Source organism: Hypanus sabinus, chromosome 16, assembly GCF_030144855.1.
Source record: "Hypanus sabinus isolate sHypSab1 chromosome 16, sHypSab1.hap1, whole genome shotgun sequence".
NCBI classification, from domain to species: domain Eukaryota; kingdom Metazoa; phylum Chordata; class Chondrichthyes; order Myliobatiformes; family Dasyatidae; genus Hypanus; species Hypanus sabinus.
In genome coordinates, this window is record NC_082721.1 from 64,943,925 (window position 1) to 64,969,575 (window position 25,651).

The 25,651-nt window shown below is 47.4% G+C and overlaps 1 protein-coding gene across 1 annotated transcript in view; it reads left to right on the forward strand.

The window, feature by feature from the left end:
- Positions 1–25,651, forward strand: part of LOC132406385 (adhesion G protein-coupled receptor E2-like) — an 81,954-nt gene that overhangs the window by 39,680 nt on the left and 16,623 nt on the right. Inside the window, exons 8-16 of the mRNA XM_059991988.1 lie at positions 2,128–2,259; positions 8,694–8,779; positions 9,962–10,057; positions 13,415–13,589; positions 15,491–15,610; positions 18,566–18,753; positions 19,496–19,666; positions 21,214–21,408; positions 22,762–22,997. Coding sequence (XP_059847971.1) covers positions 2,128–2,259; positions 8,694–8,779; positions 9,962–10,057; positions 13,415–13,589; positions 15,491–15,610; positions 18,566–18,753; positions 19,496–19,666; positions 21,214–21,408; positions 22,762–22,997 — 1,399 coding nt within the window. The remainder of the gene's footprint in view (positions 1–2,127; positions 2,260–8,693; positions 8,780–9,961; positions 10,058–13,414; positions 13,590–15,490; positions 15,611–18,565; positions 18,754–19,495; positions 19,667–21,213; positions 21,409–22,761; positions 22,998–25,651) is intronic.

Here is a 25,651-nt window from a genome sequence, read left to right on the forward strand (position 1 = left end):
AACCACTTCAACACTTGAAAAGAAGTTGGAAATTCTAAACAGGGTGCCGTCAGGTGAAAGTGACACAGCTCTGGGATGCTACTTCGGCCTGGGTGAGTCCACGATCAGAAACTTAAAGAAAAATGCTGAGAAGATAAAAAGTGCAGTGATTGATTCACCACAAGTGTCTTCAAAGATTGTTACCAACGTGCATAACCCGATTATGACAAAAATGGAGAAAATGTTGAGTTTGTACATTGACCATGAAAGAAAGGAAAAAACAACACTTAGTTCCGATCATCTTCACGTGAAAGCTTTGGAAATTTATGGTCGCCTTTGTTTAGAGGCTAGTGAGGAAGTGTCAAATGAAATTGTTAGCTTTAATGCAAGTACGGGATGGTTTTCTAAGTTCGTTAATTGTCACAGGCTTCACAACTTAGCCGTGCGTGGTGAGCAAGCTAGTGCTGACCACGAAGTTGCTGATCGCTATCCTGTGTAGTTGCGGGCTATGACAGCTGAGTCAGGCATCACACCAAAGCAGGTGTTTAATGCAGACGAGACCGGGCTTTTTTGGAAGCGTATGCCGAAACACACTTACATAAGTAAGGATGAACAGACTGAGTCAGGTTTCAAGGCAGCAAAGTATAGATTGACTCTGCTTATGTGTTCCAATGCCGAAGGAGACTGTAATATGAAGCCTCTCTTAGGCCACGTCCACACTACACCGGATAAATCCGTAACCGAAGCTTTTTCTCTTTGTTTTTACCCTCTGTCCACACTAAAATGGCCCAAAACCATCATCCCCCGAAACTGGAGCTTTTCAGAAATGCTTTCCAGGGTGGGTATTTTTGAAAACGCTGCTCGGGAAGATCTCTGTGGACGGGGTAACCAGGGAAATCTGAAAACACTATCCGATGGCAGCGTGCTATTTCATTGTTTTCTTGAACACAACTTAAACATTTCAGAACAGACGGCAACGAGACTGAAGCCAGAAGAGTTAGAAATGTACTCACTAAATACTTTGATCCATAACTTACTGAATAAATAAGTATACTCACTTTGCCCTGTTTTCTGTCCTTGCTTGTATGAAGGTGGTTTACCTATTTATGCAAGTACTTCTCTGACAATAGATGTGTAACAGCCGAATGTAACATTGTATGGAAATACAAGATAACACTGATGCAGACATGTTTTGCACATTTAACAAGGTGCTTTATTAATGCAACAGAGTGAGTTAGTCTTTCAATGTTCGTCATCAGCCGGGTTAATCTGTCCGTGAACTCCCTGTTGGTTGCCTCCGTACGCACCAGTATTTTTATTTTGTTTTACTTTTAAGTTCTCCTGCACGATAGCCAACAGGTGTCTGTCATTTTAAGTTTTTCTGGTCAGTACCTACACAAATGCGCACTTTCACGGCGAGATTTGACACCAACCATATCGCTTGTTTTTGGTATGTGTACTGCACATGTGCAGTAGGAGGAGATTCACCGAAATCTCCGTTTCAACATGGATAGAGATATTCTCAAAAACGCATAGTGTGGACACCTATCGTTTTCACGTAAAACAGGTGTTTTCAAAATTATCCGGTCTAGTGTGGATGTAGCCTTAGATTACCATTCACTAAACCCCCATGCTCTTAAGGGTTTGAGTACTGTACACCCTAGTATGTTAACTTTCTATGATTTATTACGTTGAATATTAGCTTAAATTGATGAAATATTATATGAATGTTGTTCTGTGGTACTGCTTTTGTGTCGTATTGGTATGAAACTATGAATAAATTACAGATAAAACATATTTAGGAAGCCCTCCAGAACACATCCCTATCTTCTCCATTTAAATAATTATTCACATTATGCATATTCACATTATGTGTTGACTGTGAGGAATGTATCCCCCGCATATAACGAGGATTGGGTGTATTGGAAGAGGGTTCAATTTCAACATTTAACAGAAATTTGAATAAGTACATAGATGTGAGGGGTATGGAGGGCTATGTTCTGGGTGCAGGTCAATGGGGCTGGGCAGAATAACAGTTCAGCGCAGACTAGATGGGCAGCAGGGCCTGTTTCTGTGCTGTAGTCCTCTATGACTCTATGACTACATCTGAGTTGGTAATATTTGTACCTCTCTTCCTCTCTTCAACAGATGTGGATGAATGCCAGGATGAAAATGCGTGCAGAGTGAACACGACCTGTCGTAACTCCTTTGGGTCTTTCTTCTGCGTCTGCAAAGCTGGATATCACCAGAAGCAGGGAGACACTCAGCTGGCCTGTACAGGTGATAATAGAATGATTACTAAGAGTTGAGAATCAGAACAACCAATGCTGGAAACACTACACAAGTCAGGGAGAACTCGTGCAACAAAAATTAATTTGTGTTTCAAAGTGTTAGTGAAGAGGTTTAAACTTTGAAACATCAACTCCATTTCTCCCTGCACAGTCTCTGACAAAGCTGCTGAGTTGTAGGTGTGTTGCTCTGGATTTCCAGAATCTGCAGAGCATCTTGTGTCTCTACAAGTTTCTGTGTATCATTGACTGTCAAGGAGACACTTTGGGGTGTGTAGTGGAATGTGAGGAGTGAGGCTGGGGCTGGGTCAGTATGGAGTGTGTAGGGACAATGGGGTGTGAGGCTGAGGTTGGGTCAGTGTGGGGTGTGTAGGGACAGTGGGGAGTGAGGCTGAGGTTGGGTCAGTGTGGGGTGCGTAGGGACAGTGGGGTGGGGGTTGAGGTTGGGTCAGTGTGGGGTGTGTAGGGACAGTGGGGTGGGGGTTGAGGTTGGGTCAGTGTGGGGTGTGTAGGGACAGTGGGGTGGGGGTTGAGGTTGGGTCAATGTGGGGTGTGTAGGGACAGTGGGGTGGGTATTTGAGGTTGGGTCAGTGCGGGGTGTGTAGGGGCAGTGGGGTGGGGGGTGGGGCTGAGGTTGCGTCATTGTGGACTGTGTAGGGACAGTGGGGTGGGGGTTGAGGTTGGGTCAGTGTGGGGTGTGTAGTGACAGTGGGGTGTGAGGCTGAGCTTGGGTGTGTGTGGGCTGTGTAGGGACAGTGGGGTGGGGGCTGAGGTTGGGTCATTGTGGACTGTGTAGGGACAGTGGGGTGGAGGTTGAGGTTGAGTCAGTGTGGGGTGTGTAGGGACAGTGGGGAGTGAGGCTGAGGTTGGGTCAGTGTGAGGTGTGTAGGAACAGTGGGGTGGGGGGCTGAGGTTGGGTCAGTGTGGGGTGTGTAGGGACAGTGGGGTGTGAGGCTGAGGTTGGGTCAGTGTGGGGTGTGTAGGGACAGTGGGGTGGGGGCTGAGGTTGGGTCAGTGTGGGGTGTGTAGGGACAGTGGGGTGGGGGCTGAGGTTGGGTCAGTGTGGGGTGTGTAGGGACAGTGGGGTGTGAGGCTGAGGTTGGGTCAGAGTGGGGTGTGTAGGGACAGTGGGGTGTGAGGCTGAGGTTGGGTCAGTGTGGGGTGCGTAGGGACAGTGGGGTGTGAGGCTGAGGTTGGGTCAGTGTGGGGTGTGTAGGGACAGTGGGGTGTGAGGCTGAGGTTGGGTCAGTGTGGGGTGCGTAGGGACAGTGGGGTGTGAGGCTGAGGTTGGGTCAGTGTGGGGTGTGTAGGGACAGTAGGGTGGGGGGTTGAGGTTGCGTCATTGTGGACTGTGTAGGGACAGTGGGGTGGGGGTTGAGGTTGGGTCAGTGTGGGGTGTGTAGGGACAGTGGGGTGGGGGCTGAGGTTGGGTCAGTGTGGGGTGCGTAGGGTCAGTGGGGTGTGAGGCTGAGGTTGGGTCAGTGTGGGGTGTGTAGGGACAGTGGGGAGTGAGGCTGAGGTTGGGTCAGTGTGGGATGTGTAGGGACAGTGGGGTGGGGGTTGAGGTTGGATCAGTGTGGGGTGCGTAGGGACAGTGGGGTGGGGGCTGAGGTTGGGTCAGTGTGGGGTGTGTAGGGACAATGGGGTGTGAGGCTGAGGTTGGGTCAGTGTGGGGAGTGTAGTGACAGTGGGGAGTGAGGCTGAGGTTGGGTCAGTGTGGGGTGTGTAGGGACAGTGGGGTGGGGGCTGAGGTTGGGTCAGTGTGGGGTGTGTAGGGACAGTGGGGTGGGGGCTGAGGTTGGGTCAGTGTGGGGTGTATAGGGACAGTGGGGTGTGAGGCTGAGGTTGGGTCAGTGTGGGGTGTGTAGGGACAGTGGGGTGGGGGTTGAGGTTGCGTCAGTGTGGGGTGTGTAGGGACAGTGGGGTGGAGGTTGAGGTTGGGTCAGTGTGGGGTGTGTAGGGACAGTGGGGTGGGGGTTGTGGTTGGGTCAGTGTGGAGTATGTAGGGTCAGTGGGGTGTGAGGCTGAGTTTGGGTCAGTGTGGGGTGTGTAGGGACAGTGGGGTGGGGGCTGAGGTTGGGTCAGTGTGGTGTGTGTAGGGACAGTGGGGTGGGGGGTTGAGGTTGGGTCAGTGTGGGGTGCGTAGGGACAGTGGGGTTGGAGGTTGAGGTTGAGTCAGTGTGGGGTGTGTAGGGACAGTGGGGTGGGGGTTGAGGTTGGGTCAGTGTGGGGTGCGTAGGGACAGTGGGTTGGGGGGTTGAGGTTGGGTCAGTGTGGGGTGCGTAGGGACAGTGGGGTGGGGGTTGAGGTTGGATCAGTGTGGGGTGCGTAGGGACAGTGGGGTGGGTGTTGAGGTTGGGTCAGTGTGGGGTGCGTAGGGACAGTGGGGTGGGGGTTTGAGGTTGGTTCAGTGTGGTGTGTGTAGGGACAGTGGGGTGGGTGTTGAGGTTGGGTCAGTGTGGGGTGCGTAGGGACAGTGGGGTTGGAGGTTGAGGTTGAGTCAGTGTGGTGTGTGTAGGGACAGTGGGGTGGGGGGTTGAGGTTGGGTCAGTGTGGGGTGCGTAGGGACAGTGGGGTGGGGGGTTGAGGTTGGGTCAGTGTGGGGTGCGTAGGGACAGTGGGGTTGGAGGTTGAGGTTGAGTCAGTGTGGGGTGTGTAGGGACAGTGGGGTGGGGGTTGAGGTTGGGTCAGTGTGGGGTGCGTAGGGACAGTGGGGTGGGGGTTGAGGTTGGATCAGTGTGGGGTGCGTAGGGACAGTGGGGTTGGAGGTTGAGGTTGAGTCAGTGTGGGGTGTGTAGGGACAGTGGGGTGGGGGTTGAGGTTGGGTCAGTGTGGGGTGCGTAGGGACAGTGGGGTGGGGGTTGAGGTTGGATCAGTGTGGGGTGCGTAGGGACAGTGGGGTGGGGGTTGAGGTTGGGTCAGTGTGGGGTGCGTAGGGACAGTGGGGTGGGGGTTGAGGTTGGATCAGTGTGGGGTGCGTAGGGACAGTGGGGTGGGGGCTGAGGTTGGGTCAGTGTGGGGTGTGTCGGGGTCGGTGGTGAGTGAGTTTGAGTCTGGGTCTGTTTTGGGTTGTGTAGTAGACAGTGGGGTGTGTAGGAGATGGTGGAGAGTGAGTCTGAATCAAAGGGGGATGTATGTGGACAGTGGGGAGCGAGTCTGTGTCTCGGTATGGGGGTGTGGAGGAGACAGTGGGGGTGGAGGCTGAGACAGGGGAACAGCTGAGTGTGAGGTTGATGGTGGGTGTGAGGTTGGGTCAGTTTGGGGTATGTAGGGGATGGGGTGTGTCGGGGATGATGGGAAGTGGTTCTGCAGCTAGGTCCATGGGTTCGGGGTAGTGCTGAGTGAGCCTGGATCAGTGCAATGTGTGTTGGAGGTAGTGGGGAGTGAGGCTGGGGCTGCGTCAGTCAGGGGTGTGCAGGGGAGTGAATCTGGAACACTGAATCTTTTGTCGTTAAAGAATCAACAGGTCGAATCCTGGCATGCAGTGTTGATCCAGAATTATTTTTCCGATTCCCTTCCTGGGGTTTGCCGTTCCTGTTAACCATTTTACTTGCCTGTTAATTGTTCTCTACAAAGGACGTAAAAACCTTTCTGACAAACAGAGATGTACACTCAAAGACATACAATCGTATTCTCCATATAATTTTCTCTCCCTTTTTCATTGGCCAATGGATCTAGGTTCTAATCCCAAGGTCTCAGTTGCCTTCGTTGTAATACCATCCTTTAATTGCCTTATTTTTTAGTACTGTCGTTTAATCAGAGTTCTCAGGCCCCTTCTTCCAAAGCCTGTCTTGTTCTGAGTCCAAACTTAGAGATGGTCGCCGCATTAATTCGTCAATTCAGCTGGAACCTTTCCGCAAGTCTCTGTCAACACGAGGTTACAATTCAAATTTATACAGTAAATCCAATCACACGAGGTCAGCCAGTCTCCAGACACTGTTTCCTCAATTTATACAATATTAGTACCTATACAATCGGTTCCTCATTGATCAAAGTACCAAACAAGCCGTTGTTGTCTCTCAGACGATTAACACCCATGCATTCGGTTCCTCATCGATGACAGTTAGTACAAAGAAGACAGACTCATTGTATTTTTTTCTCAACCTCTCCCCATGATTCTGACAAGCCCCCAGACCTCAAGACCGTTCCTCCACAAGAGGATCATGTTGATCTCCCCACCCCCTCCACCACCACCCACCCGAAACTCCACGACTCTGCTTGATCCCCAGAAATATAAAGGTCAGACTTGAACTGACACAGTAGTCTGAGAAACCAGGGCTGACGGAATTCCAAAGGTCTCCAGCCCTCTGATGAGGACTTCCTCATGACCCCAGAGCGCCAATCCTCAGACTGATCTCAGACACGGGCAGCTCACCCCACGATGTTCAGCCCCCTGGCCCCAGTCCTCAGACTGATCTCAGACAGGGGCAGCTCACCCCACGATGTTCAGCCCCCTGGCCCCAGTCCTCAGACTGATCTCAGACAGGGGCAGCTCACCCCACGATGTTCAGCCCCCTGGCCCCAGTCCTCAGACTGATCTCAGACAGGGGCAGCTCACCCCACGATGTTCAGCCCCCTGGCCCCAGTCCTCAGACTGATCTCAGACACGGGCAGCTCACCCCACGATGTTCAGCCCCCTGGCCCCAGTCCTCAGATTGATCTCAGACACGGGCAGCTCACCCCACGATGTTCAGCCCCCTGGCCCCAGTCCTCAGACTGATCTCAGACAGGGGCAGCTCACCCCACGATGTTCAGCCCCCCTGGCCCCAGTCCTCAGACTGATCTCAGACACGGGCAGCTCACCCCACGATGTTCAGCCCCCTGGCCCCAGTCCTCAGACTGATCTCAGACACGGGCAGCTCACCCCACGATGTTCAGCCCCCTGGCCCCAGTCCTCAGACTGATCTCAGACAGGGACAGCTCACCCCACGATGTTCAGCCCCCTGGCCCCAGTCCTCAGACTGATCTCAGACAGGGACAGCTCACCCCACGATGTTCAGCCCCCTGGCCCCAGTCCTCAGACTGATCTCAGACACGGGCAGCTCACCCCACGATGTTCAGCCCCCTGGCCCCAGTCCTCAGATTGATCTCAGACACGGGCAGCTCACCCCACGATGTTCAGCCCCCTGGCCCCAGTCCTCAGACTGATCTCAGACACGGGCAGCTCACCCCACGATGTTCAGCCCCCTGGCCCCAGTCCTCAGACTGATCTCAGACACGGGCAGCTCACCCCACGATGTTCAGCCCCCTGGCCCCAGTGCTCAGACTGATCTCAGACAGGGACAGCTCACCCCATGATGTTCAGCCCCCTGGCCCCAATCCTCAGACTGATCTCAGAACAGGTTGGACTGGTCTCAGTGAGCGGTGGGAAGGTGATGAGTGAGCAGAGAGTGGGGTTGTAGAGATGGGGGGTGTGAACAAGATTATTTAATGTATAATGGAGATGATTAAATTCAGCTCCTTGTCACTTGGTGCTGAATGGTCTCACCCCAGCCCATTGAAACAACTTCACATCAAACATGTGTCCTGATGTCACACACAGAAAATGTTGGAGGAACTCGCCGGTCAGGTAGCCTCTAATAAGAGAAATAAACAGTCGTCATTTTGGGCTGAGACCCTTCATCAGGACTGGACAGGAAGTGTGAAGAAGCCAGAATAAGAAGGTGGGGGGAGGGAAGGGGTCAAGCTGACAGGTGATTGGTGAAGTCAGGCGAGGGAGAATGTAGGTGGGAGGGGGAGGAGATATGAAGTAAGAAGCTGGGAGGAGAGATGTGGAGAAAGTAAAATGGGCAGAAGAAGGGAAAGCTTTTAGTTGAGAGTGAACTGAGGGAGAAAGGGGAGGAGGAAGGACACCAGAGGGAGATGATAGGTTGCTGAGGAGAACAGAAGGGATAAGAGGAGAGCCAGAGGAGGGAATGGAAAAGAGAGAAGGGGAGGGTGAGAAATTACTAGAAGTTTGAGAATTGAGTGTTTAAGCTGTCAGGTTGGAGGCTAACCAGACAGAATATGAGGTGTTGTTCCTCCAACCTGAGAGGGCTGATCACTTACACATTTAACTGGTTTCATGGCTGTGGAGATGTTTACAAATTGTCCCTCCCAAACCAGCAATGGGGCCCATACCAACATTTCCACATTATTGTGGCTTGTGCCAACATTACAAGTACAATGCCAACCATGGTACCGGTTCCTTTGGGTGACAGTGGGTGTGGGATTGGGTGAGACATCCACAGTTGTTCTTGGGGTCAGGAAGATGTGACGTCGAGTCACAGTCCTGTGGGTCCGGGTCTGATGCTGCTCGTTGTGGGAGTACACCAGCTTGGAGTTACAGAGGTCAGCGCTTCCCTGCCTGATTGGTGAACAGCAGGAAGGTGGGGGTAGAGTTGGCAGTTAGACGCACTGATCTCTAAAATGCCATCTTCATTCCAGTGGATCCACTTTCCTGTCCTGTCTCTGAGAAGCAGAACTCTACGCAGTCACAGTGCAACTTGGATTATTCAGCAAACGCCCAGCAGGTATGAGAACTCATTCCGTTTCTCCAAGGAGCAAACTTAACTTCCATTATCCCTGGATGTGGATCTGTTGGAATGTTTTCCTGCATATGCAGTCCTCACCAGAGTCAACAGTGTTTCTTGGGCTGTCAGTGATCATGTGGGTACCGAAGAGAATTAGTTTTAATTTGGCATCATGTTCAGCACAGATATTGTGGGCTGAATGGCCTGTTCCTGTGCTGTACTGTGCTATGATCTATGTATTATGGAAAACAGAGCTGGAGAGGAGCAGATGTGAATGGAGAGAGTGTGGACAGTGTCGAGAGGGCATAGGAAGTTCCAGAATTAGTGGGCAGAATCTGAAAGTTAGGGCCATGCCTTTCAGGAGTGAAATTTGGAAAGACTTGTGCACAAAATGCTGGTGGAAGCTAATAATTAAACACCTCTCTAAACTAATCCGCTCTGCCTACACAACATTCATATCCATGATTCTCTACACTTCCCTGTCCTTATCTAAGAGCCTCTTAAATGTCTCTATCATAATGTAAAGAGAATACAAAGGAATGAGTTTAACATTAGCATCAATGGGAATTTGAGGGACAGCATCCACTCAGTGGGCTGAAGGGCCTGGTTCCATGCTATCTGCATTCATGACTGAATTTCAAATTGATCAGCTGATCACGTCTGTGGATTGTTTGGCCAAGGTCTGTCCCACAGTTCTGCCAGACCCTGTGCAACATGTTGGAATGCTGAGACTGTGAAGGGCAGTGAATAAAGGATAGACTGTAGCGGTGTGCTACATGCAGCGCAAAAATAACGACACGGAGTCAGTAATCTGCAGTTAAAGAAGATTTTATTCAAACTTCACAGCTTTGTTGGTGAAGCAGCCCTGGCGCCCTTTTGGGACTGGCCTTTGTGCCGGCGCGTTGGCTGTTTGTGAGCCGATTCGAGTGCGCTAGGAATTGGGTCGCCACAAGACCTTATTTTAAGCTATTTCTTCCTGCTTTTCCATGCTCAGAGGTGTCCTTTCATTGACCACATGACCTTCAGTAGGAGTTGCCATCGGACACTATGTTAGAGTCACCTGTGAAGCCAAAGATTTTTAAAGGCTTCATTTTCAAACTTTTTTTTTCTGATTTCTTGTGACTTTTGATTATTTCTCTGTTTGATTGCTTGTTCCTGAATATTTAGCTGTTGTATTTTCAGATTGCCCAGTTAAACTCTGCAGAAGATGTGCTGAAGTTAGCTGATTGCTACCGTGATAAAATCTGTCAGAATTTCAGTGGGACAAACGATACCAAGGTAAGGAATTAGAAGCCCAACAGTTTTATCCTGGGGTAAAAGTGGTGTGTTCCTGAGGTGGAGAGAGTAAAGAGGATATTTTCAAGGATATAGTCAGGAGGATTTTGACTGAGGAATGATGATAAACTTGGCTTTCTTGAAGCAGAGACCACAGAGGATATGTAAAGATCTTTTCACCTATCCAGAAACATCAGTAACAATTGCTATGAAGTATTTGGCAGCAAGTTGGGAAGGAAGTTGAACAGATACTTTCCTTAGTCAGAGGATCTTGAACACATTGTCAGAAAGAGAGTCATAGATACTGTATCTAAAAACTATGGTACTTGGGGGTGGGGGTGGGGGGGAAGAATTTTTCTGCTAGAACTGGCAAGGTGATTTGTTGTTTTCATGTTACAACCTATAAGACGAGGTTGGACAAACTTGGGTCATTTTCTCTGGAGCATCAGAGGCAGAGGCTGAGAGAGGCATAGACAGAGTAAACAGTCAGAATCTTCCTCCCAGGGTAGAAACACTAAATACTGTAGGACATGCATTTAAGGTGAGAGTGGGAAAGTTTAAAACAGATGTGCGGGACAGGTTTTTACACAGAGTGTTGGATGTCAGGAACAGGCTGTCAGAGGTAAAGGTGGAAATAGTGGTGTTTAAGACACTATTCAATAAACAGGCGATGTTTCAGGGAATGGAGGGATATAGATCATGTGGATACAAAAGAGAAATGGTTTTAATTTGGCATCATGTTCAGCACAGATATTGTGGGCTGAATGGCCTGTTACTGTGCTGTACTGTGCTATGATCTATGTATTATGGAAAACAGAGCTGGAGAGGAGCAGATGTGAAGGGAGGGAATATGGAGTGTGGTCGGGGTCGGGAGAGCAGAACAAGAGGGCAGAGTCTGAAAGTTAGAGCCATGCCTTTCAGGAGTGAAATTTGAAAAGACTTGTACACTCAGATGGTGGTGGAAACTCAGAACACTCCTCAGTGTTGGGTCAAAGGTGGATTCTAGACACGAGATGGATGGGTTTTGTTAACTGAAGGTAGTAACGGGATGGGGGAAGATCACCAGATGGAGTTAGGTTACATGGGTGTTACAGAATGGCAGTATGTTCTTCCGGCACCTTTCTCACTGAATCATGGGATATTCACAACACAACAGGGAGCCATTCTGCCCATTGTATCTGTGCTGTTTCAACCGAATCCCATCTCAGTGTTGGCATCGTACTTTCTAAATGTGGTGAGGGTTTCTTCATCCGCCAGCCTGATGTGCCTTGTATTTCTGCCACTCTGTAATATGGGCAGTTGAGCAGATGTACTGGAGATACAGGTATCCTAAAGCAGACATTGAATATGGATAAAATTAGGTGACACCAGAAAATGTATTTGCCTCCCAGAATCACAGAAGGTTGCCCAGTCCCGATGAAGGGACTTTACCTGAAATGTTGACTCTCCATTTCCCTGTATAGATGCTGCCTGACACTGACTGAGTTCCTCCAGCTTGTAGTGTGTGTTGTTGCAGAAGATGCACTTACATCCAGAGCTGCACAGGATTGGAAATGACAGCTTTATGGGGCAACGTTCATTGCTCTTGCCCACAGTGTCTGCACTGGGTTGGTGACCAGAGAATGACGTAAAAGGCAAAGGGAGTCATAAAGAGATGGAGAAAGGGTAAGGGTTGAGAAAGTGGGAGCAGGGGAACAGAAGGCAATGGAGAAAGAAAGGAAGTCAAAGAGGGGAAGCAAAGGGAGAGAAAAAGGGAGTAGAGTAGAAGGGAAGAAAAAAGGTGGAGAAAGATTCAACAATTAGTGCAGTAGGAATAAAAACAGGAAGGGGTACAACTCCTTCCATTAAGAGAGAGCTTCTTAAAGGTAAGCTTTCAATAGCAACAGGAATATCCAACAGCCATGGAAAACTAAAAGAACTGCCAATGTTCAAAGTAAATTTATTATCAAAGTACATATACGTCACCATATACAACACTGAGGTTCATTTCCTTGCAGGCATTCACTGGGAAATAAAGAAATACAATAGAATTTATTAAAAACTATAAGCAACAAAGGGTGACATATGACCAATGTGCAAAAGAAAACAAATCTTGCAAATGATGAAAAATGTAAATAAATAATACTGAGTTGTAGAGCCCTTGAAAGAGAGTCTGTTGGTTGTGGAGTCAGTTCAGTGTCAAGAACATGCAGCCAGAAACGTGGACACCATGAATCGCCGTAGCCAGAAACGCGGACACCATGAATCAACGCAGCCAGAAACGCGGACACCATGGATCACGCAGCCAGAAACGCGGACACCAAAACACAGGACAAGGAAAATTGAGCCAGGTCTCCTTCAGATCAGGCATTGAGCCAGGACTCTTCTTCAAGGGGACAGACGTGGGCAGAGGGCGTGAACATCGAGCCAGAACTCCGCCTTCAACTCAGGCACCGAGCCGGAACTCTTCGAGGGTAGACACGGACAATGGGCATGAACGTCAAGTCAGGACTCTGCCTTTAACTCACCCCTGGCAGATTGACCTTGCCTGGACCCACTCTGGCGAAGGAAGGTGATACTCCCATGTGGGCTGTATAACTCTGGCTTGTTGTAGTGACGGCGACTTGCTAAGTCTTCTTAACACTCTCGCCCCGAACGGCTAAAGCCAGGGGCTTATAAGCTGCCAGTTCAGGTCGAGAGTCGATCACCTTAATTGCCAGCTCAAGGGACACGTGAAACGGAATTAGAAGGGAACAAAGAGTCAATGGTCCGGGTCATAATGCAACCTAACTAAATTTAAAGGGGAACCGATCCGGACCATGACACTACTGGATTTCTTTGTTTTGTGGCTGCCTGTAAGGTTGTAGGTAGTATATGGACTTTGATATTAAATGTACTTTTAACTTTAAAATTATGACAAATAAATAGTGCAAATGTGGAATAGTGAGGTTCACGGATCATTCAGAAATCTGATGGTAGTGAAAGAAGCTGTTCCTGAAATGCTGAGTATGCATCTTGAGGCTTCTCTATCTCCTTGATGGTAGTTATGGGAAGAGAGCTTGTCCTGGTGGTGATGGTCCTGAGTGATGGATGCTGCATTCTTGAGGCACTACCTTTTAAAGGTGTCCTCAATGGTGGGGAGGGTTGTACCACGACAGGTCTGGCGGAGTGGACACCCCTTTTCAGACTCGTTCAATCCTGTTTTTAGAGCCTCTATTGCTGGACTCTGCAGGCCTGGCATCTGTGGAGAGGGAAACAAAACTAATGATTTTGTGCAAAGACCCTTCATTGGAAAAACATCATTTTCCATTTTTTCCCCATACATCCAACATCTGTAGTATTTTGCTTCTCAATTCATGAGGTGTTCCTTTTCATCTGTAGGATATAACAACATTTGTAAACAGTGTTCTTAATACTTCCCGGCTGGTGAGCATGAAGACCACTCAAAGGCTGGAGGTGGCAACGACCACAGTGGACCTCTTGGAGAACATGGCAATGGCGATTGCTCTGAAACTACCCAGTTCAAAGGCAGAGACCATAGAAACAGACTCTTTCGGTAAAGTATTGGACTCTGAAAACATTGACCACTGGAGCAAAGGTCCTCAATGCTAGTTATCAATACTGAAACTGGTTCAAGTTAAGGAAAGGAAATGTGGAGATTACTTTCTCAGTAATCAGCTGGTTCTGAAAAAGATTAATATGTGGGCTCTTGATAGAAATCTTTGTTTAATATTTCTAAAGCTTAAAAATCAATCAAGCTACAGGAAATGTGGAAGAAAGAAAAATGCTAGTAGTCAGTAGTTCAGGCTGCATTTCTGGGAAGATTAATAGTTAACATTTCATGCTGAAGAGGTTAACCATTTTTCATTCTAATGTTGATACCTGACCTGCTGAATTTACCAACATTTTCTGCTTTTATTTCTGATTTCATGAGGTTGCTTTGGAAGACTGTGCTGAAACATGCCACGTCACTGATTGTGAGTGTCTGCTCTCATGTTTTGCACAATTTACCCTCACCCTCACTGCTGCCTGTTGAGCACAATGTCTAGGCTGAGGGGGTGCCACACCGTCAGAGTTGCCTCATTTGCTTGGGACATTCTGTCATTCGCTCTGTTGGGGAGAATACAGGACACTATATCATAGAAGACCAGGAGAATTCTACCAAAGATCCCAGACAAGTTTATCCACAAACCCTCATTCACATTATATATGAGCTATCTAATTTCTTTGTGACCTCACTGTCTCCAAACAAACTACTCCAAAGTATTCATCAGCAGTGTAGTATCATAGAAACATTGTGCAGAAGACCATTCTACCCATTGAACCCATACTAGGTCTTGACAGGTACATTACAGTCTGATCATCCCCTGTTTCTCGATAACCCTATAATTATTTTCTCTCCGACACTCCATGTGTTTTCCCATTTGAAAGCTCATGGTGAAATAATTCCACTTCCCATCCATGCAGTGAGTTCTGTGACCACTCACTTTGTGGAAAGGGTTTCTCTCCTGGCACCCCGGTTCAACAATAGTCACCTTTAAACCTCTGGTTATTGGTTCTCCACCCTTCTTCAATGGAAGACCATTGCTTGAAATACGCTTCCAGCAATGGTGGTGGAGGCGGATACGATAGGGTCTTTTAAGAGACCTTTGAATTGGTACATGGAGTTCAGAAAATAGAGGGATATGGGTAAACCTAGTAACTTCTGAGGTAGGGACATGTTCAGCACAACTTCGTGGGCCAAAGGGCCTATATTGTGCTGTAGGTTTTCTATGCTCCATTCTCTTCATTAACTCTGCCCAAAGCATTGACAATCTTGAAAATTTTTATCAGATTATTTCTCAACCTTCACTGCTAAAGAAGAACAATGCCACATTCTCTGGTCTGTCAATGGATCTTCCTGCTCTATCTTCTCTGCACTCCCTCTAAGCATGACAGCCAAACACAGAGTAGCTCAATCATCTCTTATGTTAATTCCACCACACTTCAAGAATAACATCTAGAAGGACGTTCTGAAGTTGAGAATAAAGTCATGAAACTTCAGTGTAGGTTCTGTGCTCGTGATATGGGAGCAGGAATCCTCACTACCTCTGGTAAGGAGTCAAGATCACTGTCTGTGCCAAGGATAGGTGCTGGTAAGATATTAGACCTGGTGAGCTAACATATTGGAGCCAGAATTTATCATTTTACCTACTTTTGATCAGTGCCACCAGACAGTGAAGAATATGCATGAGTATTTTCTCTCTGTTCTGTGGGAGCTGAGACTAATTGTTTTCTACAATAAGCTAATTCAGCCCAAGAAAGCCCAGTTGCAAATTGTATCCATCAGATGGGATTCTCAGAAAGCCTGAACAAGACTTTGCAGAGAGGCATTGATTAAAGCGTTCTCAGCAGAGAGAGAGAGAGAACATCCTTTTTGCCTCTGAATGCTTCACCTTACTTTAACTTCCCTCATAGTTCTTAAGGTCAAGGTGCCTGAAAGGAACAATGCGAGTGGAGACCAACTGGTGAAATTGGACATTCAGAATAATTCCTTTGAGATTTACTGGAGAACCATTGCTGGAGAAAATAACACTGGTAAATGTTCTGTTTCTTTCCCATGCTTGTGTACACGGTATAAGAATGAGTTTGGCCAGTGATCTACAGACTCATTCACAGGGGATGTTTTACCTTGCCCAGGTTGTTGGACTGAACTATTATTCTGTGGGATCAGTCTGTGTTCCCCTACATCAAAATATGCTGCTGTGTTTGATCTTATTGTGTAAACCTCAGTGAAGACAAATCTGCCTTGAGTAGAAATCAAACGTAGTTCAGAATGAGCAGTGCTTGGCTACTGTTTTCAGTCCATGTGTAATCGACAGTAAGATCCAGTTTACGATATCAAACTCTGTATTAATCTGAGAAATCTCAGTACGTAGTTTGCAGACCGACAGATATTTGCTATGTTCAGAATATCTGCTCATCTGATCATGGAGAGGGTCAGCAGGAAGTTCAATAGAATGATTGTGGGAATGAATGGGTTAACATATGAGGGAGATGATAAGAATGAGGGCGGATCTCACTGAAACATATCGAATATTGAAAGGCCAGGGAGAGTCTTGCACCAGAGAGCACAGCCTCTGCATACAAGGACATCCCGTGGGAATAGAGGTGTGCAGGTATTTCTTTAGTCAGAGGCTGTGGAGGCCAAGTGATTGGGTATATTTAAAATGGGGCTTGATAGGTTACTGATGGTGCTGATAAGTGGCAACTCTTTGCATGCAACTCAGGTGGGAATCATGAGGGTGTGCCTTCAGGAACAGACTGGATGTTACCAAACCAAAAACCTTGGATAAACCATGAGATTTGTAGACTGCTGAGAGCTGGATATGTGGTATTCTAGACAGTGATCCATAGCTACACAAGAAGTCCAGATATCACCTACTGAAGGCTATTTTAAGAGAGAGAAACACATGCCAATTGAAGTTAGAGATGGAATCAAATGCATGTCGGCTCTGACAGGACTTACAAGCCATTTCTTTCTCCAAAGAGAAACCTAACTTCATGAATGGCTGTGATGCTTCTCTCCCAGATGAGCTCAGTGCCTTTTATGTGGGCTTTGAAAGAGAGAATAAATCTATGCCTGCGTGAATCCCTGAAGTATCTGGTGACCCTATGATCTCTGTGTCAGAGGACAACATCAGAACAGCTTTCAAGAGGCGTCAGGTCCTGATGGTGAACCTGGTAGGGAAATAAAACCTGTGCCAACCAACTGGTGGGAGTATTCAAGAACAACTTCAATCTCTCACTGCCATAGCTGGAATTTCCCACCCACTTCAAAAGGGTGACAACCATTTCAGTGCCCAAGAAGAGCAGGGTGATCTGCCTCAATGACTATCACCCAGTTGTACTCACATCTACCATGATGAAGTGTGTTGAGAGTTTGGTCGTGGCCAGAATCAACTCCTACCCAAACGAGGAGCTGGACCTGTGGTGAGGGTGCCACGGTACCATAGACAGCTCGGGCATCAGAGCTCGGAATTCAATTCCAGTGTCCTTCGGAAGCAAGTTTGTACAATCCTTCCCGTGTGCACATGTCTTTCCACTGGGTGTTCCGATTTCCTCCCGCCAATCAAAGTCAGACCGGTTCATAGTTTATTGTCCCGTGATTAGGCTAAGGTTAAATCAGTGGGTTGCTGGGTGACACAGCTCAAAGGGCCAGAAGGGCCTGTTAAATGCTGAATCTCTAAATAAAATAGAATAAACTGTGCCTATCGCTACAATTGGATGCAATCTCACTGACACTCCACTTGGCCTTGGATCACATGGATAATAGCAACACTTACGTCAGGCTGCTGTTTATTGATTCCAGCTCAGCGTTCAACACAATCATATCCTCAGTTCTAATCAACAGACTCCAAAACCTGGGCTTCTGTGCCCCTCTCTCCAACTGGATCCTTGACTTCGTCATCGAGAAACCACAGTCAGTGCAGATCAGAAATAACCTCCTCCTTGCTGATAATCAAGACTGGTGCATCTCAGGGATGCGTGCTTACCCACTGCTCTACTCTCTCTACACCCATGACTGTGTGGCTAGGCACAGCTTAAGAACGGTTCATTCTAACCGTTTGTATCACTGTCCGGTATGGAGCGGCCGCTGTGCAGGATTAGAAAAAGCTGCAGAGTGTTGAAAACTCAGCCAGCTCCATCAGGGACACATTCAAAAGGCAATGTTCAAACAGGTGGCATCTGTCATTAAGGAAACCCATCACTCAGGACATGTTGTCTTCCTATTGCTACCATCAACGACACAGAAACAGGTACTGAAGACACACTCTCAGCATCTCAGGAGCCTCTCCGCCAATAGATTTCTCAATGGACAATGAAACCACGAACACTACCATTTTACTTTATGCTATCTTTGCACGTTACTTATGTAATTTAATTTTCTCTATGAATACTACTTAGTGTAATTTAAAGGTTTATTATTATTATTATTATTATTATTATTATTATGCGTTGCAATGCACTAATGCCCTAAGAAACAAATTTCACAACTTAAGCCAATGATATTAAATCTGGTTCTGATTCTGGTTACCAAGGCATCAAAGTTTAAGGGAAGAAGGAAGGAGAATGGGGTTGAGAGGGATAATAAATCAGCCATAATGGAATGGTGGATCAAACCCGATGGGCTGAATGGCCTAATTCTGATCCATGGTCTTATGGTCTTATCTCCTTTCCCAGAAAGACACCATTTTCTGTGGATCTCCAGATTTTGAACCATCCACAAGACACAGGTCAGGAATGTGGTAGACTCCCATTTACCTGGAAGAGTATAGCTTAACCAACATAAATTAACTTAACACCATCCATGATAAAGCAGCCCACATGATGATCTCCTTGTCCATCCCCATTGAGAGCTGATTTTAATAGACTTTCAAAGCGCTACTGAAATGTGTGTGTTTTGTGTTGACCTGCCTTTATATCCAGTTGCTGGAGTGTTTCAGTGATGTCTCTCCACATTCACCAAAGGCTGATCTATTATCTCCACAGAGTTTCAGGCCTTTTCCTTAATTGTATTCAAAGACTTGGAATCTCTGCTGAACCAAGAGATTAAAGGCGGCCGTCCATCTCAGAACAATGTGTCATTAAACTCCAAGGTGATAGCCGCCACCATCAGCAACAAGGATATCAGCTCTAATCTGAAGGAAAAGTTCAATTTGACTCTGAAGCTGAACCAGGTTTGTGGTTACAATCTGTAATGTTCCCCAATTGTAGATAAACTTCCTGCTAAAATGCAAAATGGGAAGCTGAACAGGTGCAGATCCTGGGTTTAGCTATAACATTTCCATGGAAACTGGGTTTGGGCCATTTCAGGTCAGTTTATGGTGGCCTTTCCAGTCACCATTACTCAGGGACAGTACAATGGGGCCTGATAGAGGAAGTGAAGATCCCTCACCTGAGAGAGATGGGGGAATGTTTAGAGACTGGTCATGAGGCACATCATGAGACTCAGGTTATTGAGTAAATGGTTACAAAATACAACCACCATTTCATTGAAAGGAAAATACCCATTACTGCATTGTAATTACCCATTCAGCCATCGAGTTTGCACAGTAGCAGAGTGGTTGACATAACACTTTACAGTGCCAGCAATAAAACAGGGGCTCAATTCCTGCCAGTGTCTGTGAGGAGCTTGTTCTTTCTCTTTGTGACCACATGGGGTTCATCAAAGACTGTGTTGGTCATTGACACAAATAATGCATTTCACTGTATGTTTCAAAGGTTTGATGTTCATGTGGCAAATAAAGGTAATCTTTTCTAATTTTATTGCCCTGCACTTCGCAAGTTTGATGGGACAATGTAGGTGGAGCTTCGCTCTGTTTCTAACCAGTGTCTCCTGTCCGGTGGCTGTGAAGATTTAAGTTGTCATTGGAATATTTTCAAAAATGGTTGAAAGAATATGTTCCTATCTGGAAACAGGAAAAGGAAGATGGCGAAGAGCCAGAATGTGTCTATTGGAGTAATACCAAAGAGAGAAGTGTCTGGTTATCTGATGGTTGTGAACGGATCCATTCCAATCAGACCCATGTAATCTGCCAGTGTAACCATCTGACAAGCTTTGCTGTTTTAATGGCTCCAGTTCAGACTGAGGTAAGAAATTATTCAACAGAAAAATCTGTAGTCAGATGAAAAGGGTGAATGAGGAGAGTCAGTGTGAGAGAGACACAAACACAGAAACAGACCCTTCAGCCCACATTCTCCATGCTGATCATCGAGGGTCACCTGCATTAAAATTTGTTCTGTAGCTTTCTATATACTGGTGATACAAATCCTTGTCTAGATGTCGCTGAAATGTGGTGATGCACCTGCCTCTGCCACCCCCTCAAGGCAGTGTGTCCCAATGGGTGAAAACAATCCTTCCACAAATCCCTTCAAAATCCTTACCCCGTCTGCTCAACCTCTGTGACTGCATTTCGACACTTCTGCTATGGTGTAGATTTTCCCAGTATCTATTCACTCTGTGCTCCATCAGCACCCTCTGCTGCAAGGAAAACAAAACACTGATCCATGCAAGTCAAAAGGATGGTTCAGAAGGCATATGGTGTGGTGGCCTTCCTTAGTCAGATGGGGGGGGGGAGTGGGTGAGTTCAAGAACCACAAAGAAATATTCCAACTCGATATAACTGTGGGTTAGATTGCTCTCGGAGCACTGTGTTCAGTTCTGTTTGCCTCACTATAGGAATGATGTGGAAGATTTAGGGGGGATTTATCAGATTGGAAAGCATGTCTTAAGAGGATAGGTTCAGTGAGCCAGGACTTCTCTTCACCCTCTCCACTGATATTTTTCATGACACTTTCCCACAGTGCGGAGGGAGACACGATAACCGCCAAATGTTGGCAGGAGGCTTGTAAGAGGAGGAGTCCCTCTGTCACCATTTCTCAGGAAATTACGTAGCCTCAGTTTCAGAGAACAAGTCCAGCAGCTCACTCAGCGGTACCCTAGCTGTGGTCTACACAATGTTGCTTAAAGTTTTGCATTTCCTGCCTGTACCTCACTTACATTTTGTTGCCTGACTAATACAGGGAATTAACCCGTGCCTTCTTTACTGCCTTAGCGAACTTTATTTCCACCTTTGGGAATACATTGACTTGTACACACTGTTCCTCCACACACCAGGTCCTCACCATTCATGCTGTAAGTCCTACCCTTATTACAGATACTCGAGGGAGCACCGACACTGGACTGAGGAACAACAAACAATCTGCTGGAGGAACTTATCAGGTCGAGCAGCATCTGCAGGGGGAAAGGAATTGTCAAATTTCAGTTCTGAACCCCGAATCAGGACTGAGTTGATGTTCTGGTTCTGATTCAGGGTTTCAAACCAAAACACCGGCAGTTCCTTTCCTCCCACAGACGCTGCTCGACCCGCTGAGTTCCTCCAGCAGATCAATTATTGCTCCTACCTTTGTTAGACGTGCCAAGGTTATGGTACGGTATTAGTTATGGGTGGCACTGTAGCGTTCCTGCCTTTATTAGTTGTGCCAGGGATACACTGCGGTATCAGATGTGGATGACATTGTAGTGTAGTGGTGAGTGCAATTGCTTTGTACCACCAGTGTTCACCATGTCTAATGCTGTCCCTGGAGACTCTATCACAGCCGATTCCTGAGCGTGGTTCCCCACTTTGTGCTTGCAGATTGATGACTGGCACTTGGAGGTGATCACCTACATCGGCCTCATCATCTCCCTGCTCTGCCTCGCTGCCTCCATCGCCGTATTTGTCAACTGCAAATCCATCCAGAATGCTAACACCAATCTCCACAAGCACCTGAGTATCACCCTCTTCCTGGCACAGTTCATTTTTCTGATCGGAATGTGGATTAAACAGCCGGTAAGAAACCCAAATTACCACCTCTAATTCTCAGATGTCTTCTGAATGTGCAGTTAGTCAAATTCTGCGGCAAAGCAAGACTTAACGTGGGAGTGGTGGGATCTCAGTTCCTGCTCTCCCACCACTCTCCTCTGGTGTCCTCTCCTTCCATTGGCCCATCATGACCAGTGTGCCATCCCTTTAATCAGATCCTCATTGCAATGGTGGCCAAAGCCTCCAAGCATTGGAGACCCACCCCTTCCCCACGGTCCTGTCACCACAGAACGTTGCCCTTTCCCTCTCTCTGCTCTCCTGCCCAATGACCTCATGGGACACTCCAAACCTCCCCATTCACATTCACCCTGGGGTGCAGTGGATTAACCGTGTCACTGAGTTTCCCAGTCACTGGAGAATGAGTGACATCAGCACACTTTGCAGATCTGGAGCTGCAACAAGATATTTTGTAAAAAGTACCAAAGTTGTTCTAAGTTTATGGACTCACAAGAGTTTGTAAACACTGGAAACCTGGAGCAAATCACAAAGGAGCTGGAGGAACAGAGGAGGTCAGGTAATGTGAAACGTCTAATGTCCGTGTCCCTTCATAGATACCTACTGACCCTTGGAGTTCCTCCATCTCCTTTGTGTATTATTCTAATTGTATCACTGAATTACTACTCATTAATATATCTTTGGTGTGTATCCCCACCGTGTTCTTTATATGTTTGCACATTCTCTCTTCCATTGTGTACATGTGTTGGTGTACTGGTTTATTTCCGTGTCTCTGTGTTAGTATCTCTGAGTTACACACACAAAACACTGGAGAAACTCAGTGGGTCAGGCAGCATCTATGGAGGGAATAAACAGTTGAGATTTCGGGCTGAGACCATCAGGATTGGAAAGGAAGGTGGCAGAAGTCAGAATCAGAGGGAGAGGAGAGGGGAAGGAATACAAGCTGGCAGGTGATAGGTGAGATGAGGAGAAGGGGAAGGAGTGTGGGTGGTGGGGGTGGGTACGAATGCAGCAGCTGGGAGGTGATAGGTGAAAAAGTTAAAGGGCTGAAGGAAAAGGAATCTGATCAGACAGGAACGTGGAGCAGGGGAGAAAGGGAAGGATGGGAACCGGAGGAGATAATAGGCAGGTGAGGAGAAGAGGTAAGAGGGAGCTGGAAAAGGTTATCAGTCCGTTTCTGATGCCGTGTGTTTTATTCTGTGTCCGTGTGAATGTCTTTAGCTGTGGTTATCTCTCTCTGTTTCTTTCCACTTGTCTATAACCGTCTATGTGTCTCTGCATGTTCCTGCCTGCGTCCCTGTCTCTGACTGCCCTCTGCTTTTGCCCCAAGCTGCTCACTATCCACTGTGTTGCCTCTTTCTTTAGGTTGCGTGCGCCCTGATTGCTGGGTGTCTGCATTACCTCTTCCTTGCTGTCTTCGTCTGGATGTTCCTGGACAGTTTGCAGCTTTTCATCATGTCCAGACACCTGACAGTCACCAATTACACTCGCACACATATCATCAAACCAAGATACCTGTACGTTTCTGCTTATGCTGTTCCTGCTGTGATCGTCATTATCTCAGCGGCAGTAAACCCTGGAGGCTATGGAACAGAGACCGAGTGAGTATTAAACGATAAGGAAATGTGATAGAGTGATACAACCGACTATGATGCAGAAAGAGCCTTTCATTCTATCTGGTCCATGCTGGTTTCCTGTGGATTTAGCCCATCAGTCCCATTGCCCCTCTCCCTATCTCCCTCTACCCCTGCATCTTATCCTCCCATACATTCCCATCCACTCCCCTTTGATGCTTTCTCCACCCACCCACAACAAGGGGCAAGTTACTGTCAATAACACACTGTTGGGATTTGGGATCCAACCGAAGCTCTCGGAGAAATCCTGACGTGGTGATGGAGAGAACATGCAAACTCCACTTGGACAACAACCGAGGTCAGGATTGTCCCGGGTCCTGGAGGCAGCGGCGCAATTGGCTGCACCATTGCCCTCACACAGGACGTGAGCTGAGTCCTGTACCAGCTCTGAGAACAAAGCATACAATTCACCCGATATCCTTCATCAGAAACCTTGACAATACTGTGTTAAATATTCCCCAAGTGGTGATTGCATGGAGAGGTGTAGGAAGCTGCTGTGAAACTTGTAAAAAGGAAAACATTTGCGAGGGTTAGTATGGATCGTGTCTGAGATATTCCCGGAGACTGGGGAGGGTTTGACTTCACACGTTGACAGCTCCTGTCCCAACTGACCTCAGCTGCTGAGCCACTGAGGGGTCCGACATTGTCTATAGGCCGGAGGAGAATCTTAGGAATCATAAGAGCAACAGGAGGAGACCATTTGGCATCTCAATGCATCCACCAATTAACCTGTTGCAATGAGCGAATGAAGTGAACCCAAGTGCAGGACACAGGCACAGAGACTGAGTTAGGATGCTTATGCGGAAGTGAACATTGGACAGCTAACAGGAGGGACCTTGACACGGAACCTTGGTGCAGAGAGATGGGGTTTCATAGCTAATCCCTGAAACTGGAGCAAAACTTAGAACACACGATTCTAAGCGGCCGGGAAACGTTAATCACCACACAAGCAGAACCAACAATCTGGTGACTAGTGGTTGTAACGCCCGGGTTCTTATGCTGCAGGTCTTGATGGAAACCAGGTGTACCGGCATTAGAGAGAATTAGAAGCAAGTTAACGGTTGGAACTGTGGCACAATCAAAGGAAATTAGGAGCAAGATAGGAGCAAGATGGTGTATGCTGGGTGGTCATCAATGATCCGGGTGGGTGGAGGGGTTCGGCAGGAGGGCAAAAATGGTTGACAGATACAGGTTTCAATTCGGATCTGGGCAGTTTGAGTCTGACCACTGAGGGGTTGATGACACTCTCAATCTCGAGTGGTCCCAGGAAGTGAGGGGTGAGTTTCTTGGGTCCATTCTTGAGGGGGATGTCTTTAGAAGAGAGCCAAACCTTCTGCCCAGGCCGATAATCAGGTGCAGGAATCCGATGGTGATCGGCAATCCTTCGGTTGCAGTCGGCTGAGTGGAGCAGTGTCGAGCGTGTATCCTTCCAGATCTTGCAGCACCAACGGAGATGGGCCTGAACTGAAGGCACAGCGATGTCATCTTCATATGACTTCCCTGCCATGTGTCGCTGGATTCTGATTTTCTTGACAGAGAGACCACAGTCAGTCCATGTGGGCAGGAACATCTCTGACTCCATCACACTGAGCACTGGATCCCCAAAAGGCTGTGTGCTTAGCCCATTGCTGTTTACACTGCTAACACATGACTGTGCAGCCAGATTCAAGGAGAACCTGATCATTAAATTTGCTGATTAGTTCACAGTGGTGGGGCTCATCAGCAAAAATGATGAAACAATGTACAGGGAGGAGATCAAACACCTAGAGAGCTGGTGCAGTGACAACTTGATGCTTAATGTCACCAAAACCAAGGAGATGATCGTCGGTATCAGACGGTCTCAGCCTGAGCACACACCCCTCAGCATCAACGGCTCCACAGTGGAGAGAGTGGAAAACATCAAGTTCCTTGGGGTGCAGATCTCGGACAATCTCACCTGGTCCAGGAACACCACTGGGATTGTGAAATGGGCCCAGCAGAGATTGCACTTTCTGAGGAAGCTTAAACAAGCATCACTCCCCACTAACATCTTAACTACATTCTACAGAGGAGTGGTTGAGAGTGTGCTGACCTTTTGCATCGCAATCTGGTACTCCAGCTGCAGTGCTGCCCACAAAAAAGCCTTGCAGAGGGTGGTTAGGGGAGCAGAGAAGGTTATTGGGGTCTCCCTACCTTCTGTCCAAGACCTCTTTCAGAGTTGATGCCTCCAGAAGACACGGTACATCATTAAAGACCCCTCACACCCTCTCCATGAACTGTTTGTTCTTCTGCCATCAGGTAAATGTTATAGGAGCATCAAAACTAAAACCACAAGGCTACTAAACAGCTTCCTCCCACAGGCAGTCGGACTGCTAAATAGCTGCTCTACCTGACTCTGCTTTGGACACTGTTAACTTGCACTGGACACTTATAACTTGATCTTGACCGACATGTGGCTGTTGCGCTTTACTATTTATTGTTGTGCTTATTATTTAGTGTTGCGTTTGTTATGTTATGATTGCACTCCTCCTGGGAAATGCTGTCTCATTCTGCCCTGCAGAGCTGATGTATCGTTAGAATGACAAAAAAGTTTTTGAATCTTGAATCTTGAATATGCAGGAAACAGAGGGGGTTGGTAACCG